Below are 15,371 nucleotides of genomic sequence, written 5' to 3'. Positions count from 1 at the left end.
TAATGCTAATAATGTTTATAATCAGTTATTTCTTTGTGATCTTTAAGACATATACATACATGTCAGAGGCACTGAAGTGCTGCATAAACCTTTGTTTAGTCACAGCCAAAACTGTCCAATCAACAAGCTCCTGTCAGTCTGTATATTCCTCTTGGTTTTATTGGTAGAAGTCGGTGTGAACCAGATCAGAACTAAAATGCAACAATGTTTGTTTTTTTCCCCCTGGTCTAGATGAAATGAATCAGAATACAAGTGAAAAGCTTTGACCCTCAGAATTAGTTATTAGTTAGAATAATGTTATCATGAGTCTAATACAAAATGGATTATTGTGTCCTAAACTGAGCCTTTTGGGCATCATTTCCTCACAGGGAGGAAAAAAACAGCCCAAAACCATGATAACTAGTACTTCTTCACTGATGTTTAAAAGCCAACTGGATGAAAGAAGACCAGCTAGCCTGGTGGAGGGCATTCTCAGAAAAAATAGGAAATCACTGCAGGGCAAAACCCAAAAGCAGATTTATGAACTGTAGCACAATTCACACGCGTAAGGCAATTTCATAGTGCTTGACACTGACAATCTAAAAGAGAATGTAAAAGAAAATGTAAACATGAACAAAACAAGAGAAAATCATGAGGAAGATAAGTACAGGCGAGAGCAGCAAAGAATAATGGGGTTTTAAGCCTGCTCTTACAGATAGTAAGAGCTGAGGCACACCTTGGATCTCTGGTAATTTGTTCCTTTAGTGTTTCCCACAGTAACTAATGAAGTCTCACCGAAGCCTTTATTCTTATTCTTTGAGTAGTAAGCAAGGTAGTTAAAGAGGATCTAAGAGGTCTGCAGTCTCATATTGCACAAACAGTTCAGCAATATTTTGTTTTGGTAAGCCATTTAGTGATTTATTTACAAACTCCAAACTCCTGGAGATGTGATAGACTGTTGATTCCTGACAGTGGAAAAAATATCAAAAGGTGGAATTTTGCCCATTGATATTTTTCCATAAACAGTGAAGAACTAACTCAACTGCAAATGCAATGCAAATCAGTGTGAAGCTAGAAGACCACACACCAGCAGATAAACAGACAAAATGAACATTAAATACTGCAAGATGGGAAGTTAAGAACCAGGACATTAAACAGACTGAAGTCTGTGTCTGTGCTTGAGATCCATGAGATCATTTATGTGGAGGATGTTTAGATGATTTGTTTATGAATTTTTGGAGGTCCTGTCTAGCTTTAACAGTCCACTGACTAATTGCACAGTTTTTCAACAGTGTTCGCTGAAGAGCAGAGCAGATTTACTATACTGTAATATCATCAGAGAGAAAAACACCCGACTCACAAACGACATTTGGAAGGGGAGAGTGAGAAGAGGTTTGCTCTCTGTAAGCTCACAACTAGATGCCACTAAATCCAACACGCCGATCCTTTAAATATATTTACTGGAACAGACCAGTTATAGCTTCTGATAATCGTAACACAATAAACATTTTTACAAACTCAATTCAGTGAAATGCATGGTTTAAAACAGCATTTCTTTTCATGCATTATCAATGCAAAAGCAGAACAAATCCAAAGGTTTGCTGATTCATGAACACAAATCTGGATTGGACAAGCAAACAAATGACTATGGAGCAAACTGCTGAACACAGTGTGATTGAAGGGTTAATGTGAAGCATCACACTGGCTGCATGCCAACAGTAATACTTAGAGAAGGGGTTAATTAATTGATTAATTAACTGGCATATTTTAAAACAGTTTAGAAAGTAATTGCATTTGCAATTAATGAATGCCATTAAAAATATAAAAACATAATACAATTAGCATTTAATTAAGCAACTGTGATTTATTTGTGTTGTCATTTTTCTTTTCTTAATTTCATTTATTCCATTGTCTCTTCCTCTCATTAAATCTTACACTTCATTTGTCACCTAATTTACTGCAACAACTTCTGTTTTGTTAACATGTGAAACTCTCAAGAGACCTTATATTTATTAATGTCTCTTTCTGATGTTAAGTACAAACAGTGTGTTTTGAGATGAAATTCAGCCTTGTGCATTGTTCAGACATTGTATAATATTTTAAAAATGTTTAAAAATTCTAAAATAATGCCTGGTATGAAACTTAGATGACTTAGACGATACAAAAAGATGGCAAAAGATGGCAGGCTGTGTGAGACCTAAAGCATCAGTGTCACACTGAGATGACATCTATGCTGACTGGATTGATTTTCCTTTTTCAAAGACGTATGAATATTTAACCTTAGTGTCTACCTCCAGCCCGAGTGTTGTGGAGACGCTATGTTCAGCTTTTTAAACATCAGAAAATGGCTACACTCATATCACAGTCTGTGAGTCACTTGTTTATTAGTGTCTTTTCTTGTTCTTCGCCGACACAGTTTCATTTTCCCTCTAACCACAGACTTGCCATGTCATACTGAACAATAATGTGTATTATTTGGCACTGAGAATATAAGTCGGCGAGGTGTTGGCCACTGATGTACCACAGCAGTGTTCAGTCACTGCTCGGCTCCATTATCCATTACAGCAAAATGCCCAAAGGTACAAACAAGGAGAAGAAAGGCAGAAAACTTCAAAAGGTGAATGTTGGATGAAAGGAGATATGAGGGAGAAGGGAGCACTAAAGGTGACAGAGATAGTGTGTGAGAGAGAAATAAAAGCACCAGTGCTGCATAACAAATACTGAACAATGATGCTCTTGTTCATTGATTTTAAATTTAATTTCACTGATCCATCAGGATTCGTACAAACCTGACATTTCTATGTAATGTTTGCTTTGTTAGCAGATGAAAGGAATAATGTGTGAATTGTTGAAACACATCAACCTTTTGGTTTTGCCTCATAACTTAAATAGTTTAGTGTGGCAATATGTGAATGGCACGACTTCTGATGTTACTATCGCCTGGAATCTCCGACATTAAAAAAAAAAGAAATGGAAATTTACCCCTTCAAATTTAGTAGCATATATTAAATCCACTTAATGCAAGGGGAGGTTTTGAGCTATGTGAATCCTTTAAAATTGGGCTGGACCTGATTCAGAATTTTGTCAGTCAAATTGGATTTGATTAATCAGTATGAATATTTAACTATTCGTCGGCTGTATTGAACTGCCAGAACAAGGTTTGGTGGGACGTTCAGAGTGACAGCAATGTTCGTGATATATAGTCAACAAGCCAAGTTAATCCTCCCAGCTAATGTGTGCTAACTGCACTAATGACAGGTTGTGAATATGAGCGGAGCTGGAAACCGTATCATATTCAATTCTGTGTACAGGAAAAAGGGTTTCTCTCCTAAACACATTATACATGTTAACACATGTTAACATGTATAATGTGTTGCTGCTGAAAATGTGTGAAAACATTGAGGACTATGTAGTACTGAATTTTGGAGTTGGACTGTTAAACTGTGGTTCACAGTTTCTGTGTTCAGGATTCTTTGAAGCATTGCTTGATGACATGCCATGTTCCTCCCAAAACTGTATAAGCCCCACGAACCAACTCACTTCAGTTCCAACAACCCAACACAGAAGAAAAAAAAAAATACCGTTCTGTCACCGTCCTCTGGCTCTGGTGGCTCAAACATGTCTGGACATAAAAAACATGAAGCTGCTAGATGAAGTATCTGTGTTTCGGATCGTTTTCAGGTCATAGTGGTGTCTGACACTGAGACGGTGGAGTGGACACCTGCCCGGCATTTCAGAGCCGAGAAAACTGCTCTTTTTTTTCATGATTTTGAGACAATTTCATATACTTTGGGATTTTTTTTTAGTCATTCAAATTTGGCTGGTGATAAATAACACATTTCTGTAGTCTGACAAATTTTATTGTTGCTTTACACAATCTTCAAGTTGTATGAAGTGAGTAGAAGACAGGAGATTACATTATGTTGGCGCTTCTTTTCCTACAGACAGCTGCCACACAGCTGTCCATGTACGCATCCGTTTGGGAATATATTCAGGCCTTCAGACTCCCCCTAGGTTCATGTCCACAGCTGACTGTATACCCATTGCAGACATCCTCATTGAGCGGACAAGACGACTTGACCTAGTGAAGTAATTTTACCCCAGAGAAAAAGCGAGTGTTCAATCTGCAGCTACTTCTGGGGACTTAGATTTCCACAGAAGTTCACTGAACAGCGACTTACAAAAACACACAACAACAAAAAAAACAACAAAAAAAACTGCTCAACTTGAAGAGTCGCAGCCAAATGAGAGGTTTTCACTTGTTTGAAATTTTCGACATTTATGGTGCAGCCCCATTTTAAAACATTAAAAAAAGGACATTTTTTACTGACTAAAGCAAGCAGAAGTACATACCATCCTATAGAATATATAGGATACAATGTACAATATTTGCAATATTGTCTATTCTATATAGAACAGACAATATTGCATATGCCTTGGAAAAAACATAAAGTAGAAGACTCTGTCTTGTCTTTGTCTTATTTAAATCAAATAGCTCCTTGTTGTGGAGTATAGGTACAGTACACTATGTGACTGAATACATGAGACACTGTCTTTGATTCCCAGCAACAAAAGAAACAATCTTGCCTGCCAAATGTGTTTCTGCAGAAGTTGTCTGAAGTAAGGGCTGTTATTTCACCTGCATATTGCCTTGTTCCCTTCCTCTTTTGTAGGCCTTTGTGGCCACTTGGTAATTCAAACATGCAATTTCAAGGAAAAGAAAAGAGCAATAGAAAAAAACTTTACTCATGAAGGCTGTAGCTAAAATAGCAAAACTATGGCTCAAAGGTATTACAATCCCAGCTTAGTGCATACAGTATGCAGCCCTGGCATGGACTAACAACAGATTAGCTGCATCAAACAGCTCCTCAGAGAGGGGACTCGCTGGCTGACCTTCAGCTCTGCACACTGTCCAAGATCTACTTTCTGCATGAATCAATTATTAATCACGAAGATCTTTAAAAGATCTCCCAGTCTCATCAAGGCTCATTTTTTTGTGTGATGTCATTGAGCAGAGCACGCTTCACTGAGCCTAATACATCTGTGCCAGAGGTAGTTTACCTGAATGAGACTCAACTGGCTGCTGGCCCTAACATGTAAAAACACTCAATGGGCCGACAGCAAGGGACAAAATAGATGCTTTCAGTGAATTGCAGGGTCAGAAAGCTGCATGGAAATGATTGACTGTTATTGTAATGTACCTCATTCTGATTTCTTATATGATCATTGCACTTAATCACATTTTCACACGTCTTCACTCAGTGGGATTTTCATTATCACCTTGGTGTAATTTCTCAAATGTCTTATTGTGTGAGATCTATGATTCCGGTGATCTAACTTCATATATCAGATAGAGGGGTGACGATTAGGGATGCTCTTGAATCTGAATACCTTACTTGGGAGTGCACAAATAATGTGATGGAAACATATTTCTTCTATCCAAAGACGATTTAATGTGACATCCAGTATAAATCACCATGGCTTCTTCTGGTCTTCTGTCTGAATACAGATACAGAGACAGATCATTTTGTTGGTTGAACAGATCCAGATACAAATACAGTAATTATGTCTCTGTGCACCTCTTGTGACAATAAGAACGGTCATATTTTGCCCAGTGCACAGAAAACTGCCTGCACCTCAAACCTGAGACAGTCATGTCTAGGAAATACAGTTGTCATTGTTAAAAGGTGGCAAAAACAATGTTTGACAGGGCCAAGGATGTATGAAAAGAATTAAAGATTCCAAGATAGTGTCTATTTATTCCATTGAAAGCTGGTAACTCAGTGCATAACGCCTCAAACTTTTCTGTCTTCTTTGTTTGATTCTGTGTTCTGCAGTCCACTGTATGTGTATATTAATGTGTTCTATTAATTAACTGTTAATAATGATTAATCCTTCATAACCCTTCATTAACCCTTCATACAGTAATTGAACTTGTATGTGACTGTAAAGATTCATGTCAATGGTTTTACAGACATAAGATAATTATTTATTGATGCCCAGAGGGGAAATTTTGGGGATTACAGCAGCATAAAGACAAAAAATAAGTACAGATAAAAAGAAAATCTTAAAAATATGGTTGGGTAGAGCCAGAAAAGGAGAGCAGAGCTTGTTTTGCTGGTGAAACAAATGGATAGAAGCATCTTCACTACCTAGGGTGCCAGAGAAAGTCTGTTGAAAATGAATTTGAAGAGCAGCAGCCAACAATAGCAACAGAAATGTATTACCACAAACACATTTCTTAACAGTTTGTGTTAGAACAGTTAGTGATTACCACCTCACACATCTTTAAAGCATATGTTAAGATCACTGACTATTTCCACTGGTTATGGAAATGATACTGTATAATTTTTTTTTTAATTATAATTTATTTCTTTGATTTACTCCCTAACATTTTGCAAAATGAGCTTCCAAATGCAGTTGAAAAGACAAAACAAATAGAAAAACAAACAAAAAGACTGAAGGAAGAAAAATATGAACAAAGGTCTTTAATGGGACTAAAACATTATTCCTACTGCATGGGTGCTATTTTTTCAAATGTATTTGCCTGTAGTTTCAGTTCGTGAGTACTTTTTCCATTACATAAATATACTTAAAACTGCGTGTCCTTGTTCCTGTGGAAGGTGTTTCCTTGCTGAGCCACTGGCCTGTTATACATTTAATGTCAGAACATTTAATAAGTATAAATATTTTCAGCAGTTACTCCCAGTACTGCAGTCTTAGGGCTCATTCTCAGGCATATCTCCAAAATATTATTTGTAAAAAGAAAGACTTGGGTCCATAAAATCAATACTTTGGAACATGACCAAAAAACATGCAATTAGTTTGCAGATTGTTTTCCACATTTCCTCCAGCAGGATTGAAACATGGAGATCATTTTAACCAAATTAGTTTTGTTGGCATGTGTTTTAATAACTCGTCCACATCTCATAAAATCATACTCAAACCTAAATGATGAAATGTCAGTGTTGTTTTTTACTCTGAGGACAGTCTTCAAACTCAGAAAGTCATGAGTTTTTTTTAAAGATTTGCCTGCATGAGTACAAGAGCTCCCTCACTGAACAACACCTCACTGAAATTTCAGGTCTAATTCTTGGAGAAACTGTTTGCAGCATGTACTTTGATAAGAGCATTTTTTCATTTCCCATGTACATCTTTTATTATTTATGACTTTGGCTATTTTATAAGATCTCAGTCACATGCTCGAGATCCGTCTCAGACTGCAGGGATAACACCTTCTCTCCCCGTCTCTATGGCAACAGCAGTAATAATACAGTACAGACACATCAAAGAGAATAAAGAAACACATCAGCAATGCCCAGTACTATTAATTGACTGTTTTTTTTTCCTTCAACCTCCCTGCAGTGACAAAAGGAGACAGGCCCAATTTTTTTGATGAGTCAAAAGCATTAGATGGATTAGAAGGTTGAAATCAAAGGTGGGGTAGAGGCAAGGAGTCGACATGATGAATATATAGTTATAAGCATTATGATCTACTAAAAAAGTAAAATGCAACTTAATTTGTACATATTTTCTAAGTTTTGTCTCTTACTTTAGGTACACAAAAAGCCTTGTTCATAAATGTTCTTCTTATTTCAGTTAGTAAATTCATTGTCAGACCATCATTCATTGTCCCTCTGCTGACACTCTCAGTGGACTTCAAGAAGTTCATGATGCAACAACATGAAGTAGATTGCAAGAGCAGATACAAAGTTTTTCTCAGCTGACTGTATCAGTATACCAGCTTGTTTTAATGCTGAGTTAGTAATTATACATGTTGGTCCATACTTTGATTTCAACTTATATTATTTAAAGTGAATATTGCTGTTTTCAAGCAATTTAAAGGGATAGTTCAGATTATTTGAAGTGGGGTTTGTGAGGTACTCATCCATAGTCAGTGTATTACCTACAGTAGATGCACCCCACTGCCCAGTTTGGAGAAGCAGCAGGAGTTCCAGTGTAGGAAGCTAGGCGCCTAAAAAAAGGCCCATCTACAAAAATCAAAATCAGTGAAGTGTATGCTACATTTAGAATATTTTCACCGCTTTACCGTGCCATCAGACAGCCTTTCCCAACAGGAATCTGCTGTTATATAAGCCAAATAACGCTTTCTCTCACTCAACCGCACTACTTTGACAAAAACATTAATTTTATCTTGCAGAACATGGGAATTGCTGGTCTACTACTTCCTTGATTGGTTAATTTGTTTGTGTTATTGTGTGACTTTGGGTAAACTGAACTAACCTGTTAAAATACCAAATTCATTCCAACAATACAAGCAAACTAACAAGGCAGCTGTAAACCAGCAGCCGCTGTGAACTTTGAGAGAAAATTACTGATTTCAGCCATGGAGTTTGGTTCGATTGAAAAGAACGATGTTTGGCGTATACAACAGTGATTTCCCAGGGGAAAGGGCAGTCTGACAGCAAGGTAAAGTGGTGAAACTATTACAAATATAAAGCACACTTAATCTGATATTGATTGTTTTTTTTAGGTGGGCATTTTTTTTAGGCAGCTGAAATACTTTTTGCTGCTGACCCCATCCACAGCACTACATTGCTTAGCTTCCATGCTGGTACTCCTGCTGCTACCTGGGGACGTGCCAATCTTCATTTACTGTAGGTGCTACACTGACTATTGATATGTACCTCATACAACCCACTTCAAATAGTCTGTCCTATCCCTTTAAAACTTTAACAATGTTGGGGTGAGATAGTTGCAATTTGAGAACTCTCTCACAACTTCTACTAAAACAACAAAATTAATTTTCCATGAATGGCTGGAGGACAGAGTAGCTGAAATCAAACATAAAGATTTTAAAAAGTTGAGGCGCTCTTGGGAAATTATATTAAATCAAGATGAAAGGACTTTGAGATGTTCTTCTTTCCTTGCTGGAATGAAAATAACTTTTATGGCAGCATACTTACTTACAGTATATTGGATGAGCATCAAACATGTTTTTTTCCTTTTTCCTCGTCTCCTCAAGGCTGTGTGGTGACGGTGACGGGGCGGCTCACGTTCGTCAGTAACAAGTCGATGGAAATCGAAGTGTTGGTAGATGCCTCCTCGCTGGTGGAGTCAGAGGAAGGGAAATATCGAGCTGTCTCGGCCTTCTTCACCTTCATCTCACTGGACAAGGACAACAAGCCTCTGCCCGTCCCTCCTCTGAAGGTTGGTACCTAATAATCTCTGCTTTCAAAAGTCTGTCAGTTTATTAAAACCTGAATGCAGATATAATTTGATCCTGTACATAATTTTGTATCTACAGAGGGTTATATATATAGGTCAGTATAGATATAGGTATATATAGAGGTCTTACACAAGTTTATTCAAAACCGTAGTCACTCAGTTTTTTATGGTAAAAAATCGATGGATTTTTTTATCAATCCTTTCTGTTGAGTCTGTACACACTTTTCAATTTTGTTTAGGATGAGCGCTGATAAAGATTCAGTTGGAAACTTGTTCTTTTGGCAAATTATTAAATAAAAAAAAAAAAAAATGACTTTACAGAGCAGACTTGAGGTCAACTTTTCTATAGTTTTGCCAAAAAGAAATAGCAGAAAGTATATTTACAGACAGGGTATCAAAAATAAGTTATATAGACGTGAAGTCTTTATGAATGTTTATGACTGTATGAAGTATCATTCTGCCAAGTATGTTGTTTTTCAATGCAAAGTTGACATTGTTTGAGTTGTGAAGACAATAGGCCTGTTTCACAACAGGGAAAACAGTACTGAGGTGATTCTCTGGTTGGGTTTGGATCCTGACACTCCAGGGCTGAATCAGCTAATTAGGCAACTAATTTGAAGGCTAACAAGGCTAACTAGCTAACGGCAGCTACACCAACAGCAGACAGCAGTTAACCTACATAAGCAACAAGCAAACTAGCTAACTGCTGTCTGTCCATAAGGTAACTCTGTAAGCTAAACCACCTTGGTACTGTACTCTGTCATCAAGCTGCCCTTATAACATTTAATGACATCTTTATGACCAAGTCCAAATGGTACCACTTTTCTTGAAGTCCATGAAATTATTCATGACACCATTACAAAAGCATTTGACAGTGTAATAAAAGCTAATTTCAACTTTATGACAAGGCCACTTTACTTGAGGTCAAGGAAAATATTTGACACACTTATGAAGGTCTCATGACAGCCAGTGTCAAAACCAACTACATATGACAGCTTAATGTAATGTTAGAACATAAAGATAAACAGTTTCTTTGAGTTTGATAAAGTCAAGCTGTCAAATAAGTTTTCATGATAAAGACATCTACAACAATGTCCACTTTGAAAATGACATAATTGACCAAATGACACTTAATGACAAGACCTTCAAATAAAGTATTACCAAGATTAGCTTTGTAATGACAACTCAAACAGGCCTATATGTAATTCATTACTTTAACTCGTGACTGTAAGTTATTCTGCAGTTAGTTTGCTGTGAAACTTTGTGTAAATACAAGTGGTGGATTCTGCATCACATCCCAATGTAATTTTCACAGACCCACTTCTGTCTGCACATCGTATTCAGTACATTCAGTCTCCTATTTTTCAGCCTTTTGCCCTGACAGTAAAATTCCTTCAGTCAGTGACACCTGTGCCTTTAGGAAAGCTCTCAGCATGACCTGCATGAACTGTCCATTATTTGACAAATTTTCCACATCAGTATCCTCTCAGTGCATTAAAGTCTTTGCTGTATCTGCTTATTATCCTTAAGCTCTGAGGGCCGAATGCTAATATCTCTACAACGTCCCTGGACATCAAAGTGTGGCTGACTCAGGGCTTATTGTCAGGATGTAAAGTGTGCATGTTTACCTGCAGACTGGAGAGAGGCGCCTGCTGTTTGTTCTGGCTCGGCAGTACACGATGATCCAAACCCTGTTTATATGCAAACACTGCACGCACGGGCCATCTGTTTAACTCAGCACAATTATTTCCTGGCGCCGTTCACGCACCCTGATTGTCTCTGTGATGATCGCTTTAAAACTCGTCCAACTTTTGTGTGGGAGCAGGGTTTAGACAATAGAGGAGCCATTCGAATCACATTCAAAACACTAAGTAAAGCATTTAGTGGAGTGAAATTAGTTGTAACATTAACATTTATTTAATTTCAAACATTGTCCCACTCAACAATTAATATTCTGTTTAAGTAACTTGACACTTCTTGTTTGGCTGAGTGGTTACGATGATGCCTTGCACAGCATGGTATGAAACAGTTTCTTGATAAATTTGGTAATAATGACATTAAGGTGACGTTTACACATACACACATGTATTGTGCTTATGGCTGCACCACAGGCATTTTCATTAGGAAAGAGGACAATATTTTAGCACTTAGCATCTACTGATTGCAACTTTCAACACCATGGACGCCATCAATGCAGAATTATGGTGGCTACAGGTCTTCAGAAAGTCTTAAAATGTCTTAAATTCACATTAACTATGAGCCTCCTGTTTTGGAAGGTCTAAAATATACCAAATATGTTAAGTTATTTGTAGGAAACATTGTTGGTTGCCAACATTTGGGCAATCGATAAGCTATACCAAGGGTTGCAATCATCATTTTCATCTCATATGTACATGAGGACATTGACTAAACACTAACTAAACACATTTGAACAAATGTTCCTTAACTCAGCCAGTTGTTATTTTTGCCTTATTTAAATTTATTATTTGAACAAACAGTTTGTATTTTCTCAAAAGAGTTAGTTTTTTGCTAAATTGACCTTGGGTTTAGTGGGTTTAAAAAAAGCTTACATTTAACTTGCTGATACATGTGTACAACTACACACTGATTGACTGACACACATACAGACAAATAAGAGTTGAATTGTTTTGTTTTTATTTTTATACTGGAGTAAATAATAATGAGTGAGAGAGAACATGATAAACACCTACATAACAAGAAAACAAGTTTAATAATATAATCATTATTTTAATTTTGTGAAAACATGGACATTTTAGTGTTTTGCAGATATTTGCTAGGACTCTACACCCAGTTTGAAACTGGGACAATCCTGCACATGCTTTTTAGTGAAGAAAAAGTCTGTAACAGTTGCATGAGCTGAGTGGGCAGCTAAAGTGAAATTTGACAGTTTTCATTCAACCTCTAATGAAATTATGTTCAATCATTAAATTAAACTAAGCACGTTGTTCCACCTAGTTTTTACACATTATTTTAAATGTGTTTTTAAGTGTTACCACAATTACCATTATTATGAATGAAAGTTTTTAAGCTGACAACCTTCATGTAGCTTTCAAGAAATTAATTAATTTATCACACAACAAATAGTTAGCTAATTAACTTTTTTATTTTACATTTAAATGATATTTAAATCTTGAAAACAATTAATTTACCCACAAGATATAAATAAACAAATTGCCAAGCTAATTTTATTAAATTGCTACAACTTGATTTTTTTTAAAATCAATTAATACAGAAATTTGAGTGAAAAATATATTCAGTATTAAATTGATGTAATTAACAACATTTATCTAGTTTATCTAAATTAATAAATTATAATTTCTTATCTTGCAACCATGTATTTAATTAATAGGTGGAAATAGATCCTTATAGGTTATAGGTGTACTACAAAGGCTGTCCAACTCCTCTTATGAGCTCAAAATCAAAACATGTTCTGCTGTGTTTCAAGTAACACAAGTGTGTAATAAGAAATTTGCAGGAAGAAAGCCAGGCTTGGCAGCGTGGATCAGAGTGAAGCGTGGAAAAGGGTTCTTATAGGTGTGTTGTCGTGCCGCCAAGTGCTGCAGTGACCCCTCTCACCATAAACATTCACACACACTTAAAGGTGCAGCGTCAGCCTTCAACACCGTGACACGTCTGTTTGAAAACAGGCGTCTTTGCTTCTGCACCCTGCCAGACAGAAATGTGCACTGAATGTGCGTCTCCACTGGTCGGCCTCTTCAAAAGCGCCCGTCAATCTCCCAATTTCCATTTCACAAAATGCCGCATTTGGTTCACCCATTGTCTGCCTCTCCCTCCGTGCATTTATTACCTGGTTTTCCATCTCGTGTAGGCTGCTCATGGCTTTTGTTTTAATGGCAGGGAATTGCAGCGATGATTAGAATCATTGTAATATCTCTGTTCACCTCAATTTTATGAAAAGAGGGGCTAAAAAAAATCTCCTGGTGATTTTAATAATTCATCCTCAACACTATAAATGGAAATCTAAATGGAGCCCGGGCTGCCAGGGCTCTGATGAAGCATGTCAGACAAACAAGAGCAGAAATAGGGAACTTTGTGTGTGTGTGTGTGTGTGTGTGTGTTTGTTTAAGAGGAAATGTTGGATAAAGATGCAATCTTTGTTTATGTGTAAAAAAAAAGAGAAATAATGCATGTGTAGGTTTGTGTGTGAGAGCTTTGCGTGTGGATGTGCATGTGCATGAACAGACCACTGAGCACAATAATGATTTGTGTTTATTTATATGAGCAAGAGGGGGAGGAGGAGGCTATTTCTGGCTTTATAACTATTTAGTGAGGACTTAAATGCAGGATGACATTGACCCAAAACGAGGGGGTGCCCATCCAAACTCTATTGATGGCTGTTAACCTATTCATAGGTGTCAGCTCCTCTGTGTATAAAAGACATGCAGCACTTCCAGGAAATAACGTTTAATGCGTCAGTCCAATTAACACCTGAATTTTCCCTAACAGTGGAGACTGGACTGTGAGGGATGGAAATGCAACGATGACATTAATTAGCCTGGTAAGGCAGATAATACTGAGTCAAACATTTGTCCTGTCTGCCCTTCTGTTTTAGTTTTATATGGGGTCACTACTATCATTGTTTATACTAAATAGTCCTATCAAGCTGCATGTAGATACAGTATATGCTTGTTGTGATAAATTATTTTTAATTTCAAATCGGAAAAGAAACAAACTAATTGTAAATTGTTGTAGGCATGAGGGACAAATACAGCAATGCAGACATTTTCTGAATAAACCTTGTAAGGATGAGCAGCTCTTTGCCTCAGTTCAGTAAATTATTTTCTTTATTGTTTCTATGACAACAAAGTTTTCACAAACATCATCCCCCAGGGAGCAACCGACTTCCCTTCTCTGTGTTAACATGACAACCTGGCTGGTTACACGACACATTTGTCATGTTGAGATTAACATACGAGCATGTATAGCTTTTAAAGCTGGAAATTAAAAGGAAAATTCACTTTTCATGAGGATGTCCAGTCAGTGTTGATGGTAAAAGTAGTCTATTGAAGCAATAAATTCCTTAGTGTGTGCTACATTCACCAAGAAAACCAAGAGTTCCCCTGCTGTGAAATCTGTTGATCTTTCTGCATCCAGTGATGTCACAGTGATGTAATTGGTTTTAACGAAGAACTACAGGCTGATTTAGCTTGATTTTCTAGTCTCCACCTTTGGGTGGCCAGAGGGAGTGCTAGATGAGTGTTCTCGTCACCTCATACTGGTTTCAGCCAACAAAGTAATAGCTACAGGGTAGGATGGAGATACCCAGCAACATGGCGGGGGCATCAGAAGCTTGTGTGCAATGCATCCACCCATGAGCAGGAAAACTGAGTTTGCTTGGTTTATTTATTTATTGTGTTAGTTGACTATTTTGCCATCAACACTGACTGGACAGCCACATGAGCAGTGCAGAATTCTCCCTTTAAGAGTTAAGCAGTAAATGTTTACCTGTGAAACTGCTATTATTCTTGAGGGAAAGCACCAGTTATTTTAGTTTTGTTTTCAGTGATGTATCTGCATAGACTGCATTTAGCTTACCCTATACAGGCTTAGTATATTAGTGCTTTCACTGCTTAATTTTTATAACCTTCCCTTTTTAAATAAATCATTTGACATTTTTCACCTCTCGCTAAGAGAAGATTGATACCACTCTGGTGTTCGCACGCTGAATATAAAGCTAGAGCCAGCAGCTGGTTAGCTTAGCGGCGAGAGTGAAAACTGCTAGCATACCTCTATCCAAATCCCTCAACTTTTTTTTTTTTTAGACAAACAAGATTTAACATGCTAATTAGTGAGCTTAAGAGATACTGGTAGTGGGCTTGTGTTATCTTTGGAGAGAGTCAGGCTAGCTGTTTCCAGCCTTTTTGCTAAGTTAAGCCAACCAGCTGCCGGGCTGTGGCTTCATATTTACCATACAGACATGAGAGATGTCAGTCTTCCCATCTAACTCTTGTCCAGAAATTAAAATAAGCATATTTCCTTACGCAGGGCAGGACTATTCTTTTAAAAATCATGGTAACTTGTGTTATATGATTTTCTAAAAATACCTTTGTGCTGTTTCTGCTCCCACATCTTCCTCAGCCAAAAAAAATCCCCACCCTTTCTCCAACATGATCTTCATCTGGTTGTACTGAAAGTCCTCATTCCTTATTATAAAACAAACA

The 15,371-nt window shown here is 37.2% G+C and overlaps 1 protein-coding gene across 4 annotated transcripts in view; it reads left to right on the top strand.

The window, feature by feature from the left end:
* acot7 (acyl-CoA thioesterase 7) overlaps positions 1-15,371 on the top strand; it is a 76,369-nt gene that overhangs the window by 50,680 nt on the left and 10,318 nt on the right. For all 4 annotated transcript variants that reach the window (XM_084721491.1, XM_084721489.1, XM_084721488.1 and 1 more), the window contains one exon: positions 8,966-9,150. In XM_084721491.1, the coding sequence (XP_084577617.1) occupies positions 8,966-9,150 (185 nt within the window). The remainder of the gene's footprint in view (positions 1-8,965; positions 9,151-15,371) is intronic.

This window comes from Lutjanus erythropterus, chromosome 6 (assembly GCF_056507025.1).
Source record: "Lutjanus erythropterus isolate fLutEry1 chromosome 6, fLutEry1.hap2, whole genome shotgun sequence".
NCBI lineage: Eukaryota > Metazoa > Chordata > Actinopteri > Lutjaniformes > Lutjanidae > Lutjanus > Lutjanus erythropterus.
The sequence above is the reverse complement of the archived record's forward strand: the minus strand, read 5'-3'. Positions and strand labels throughout refer to the sequence as shown.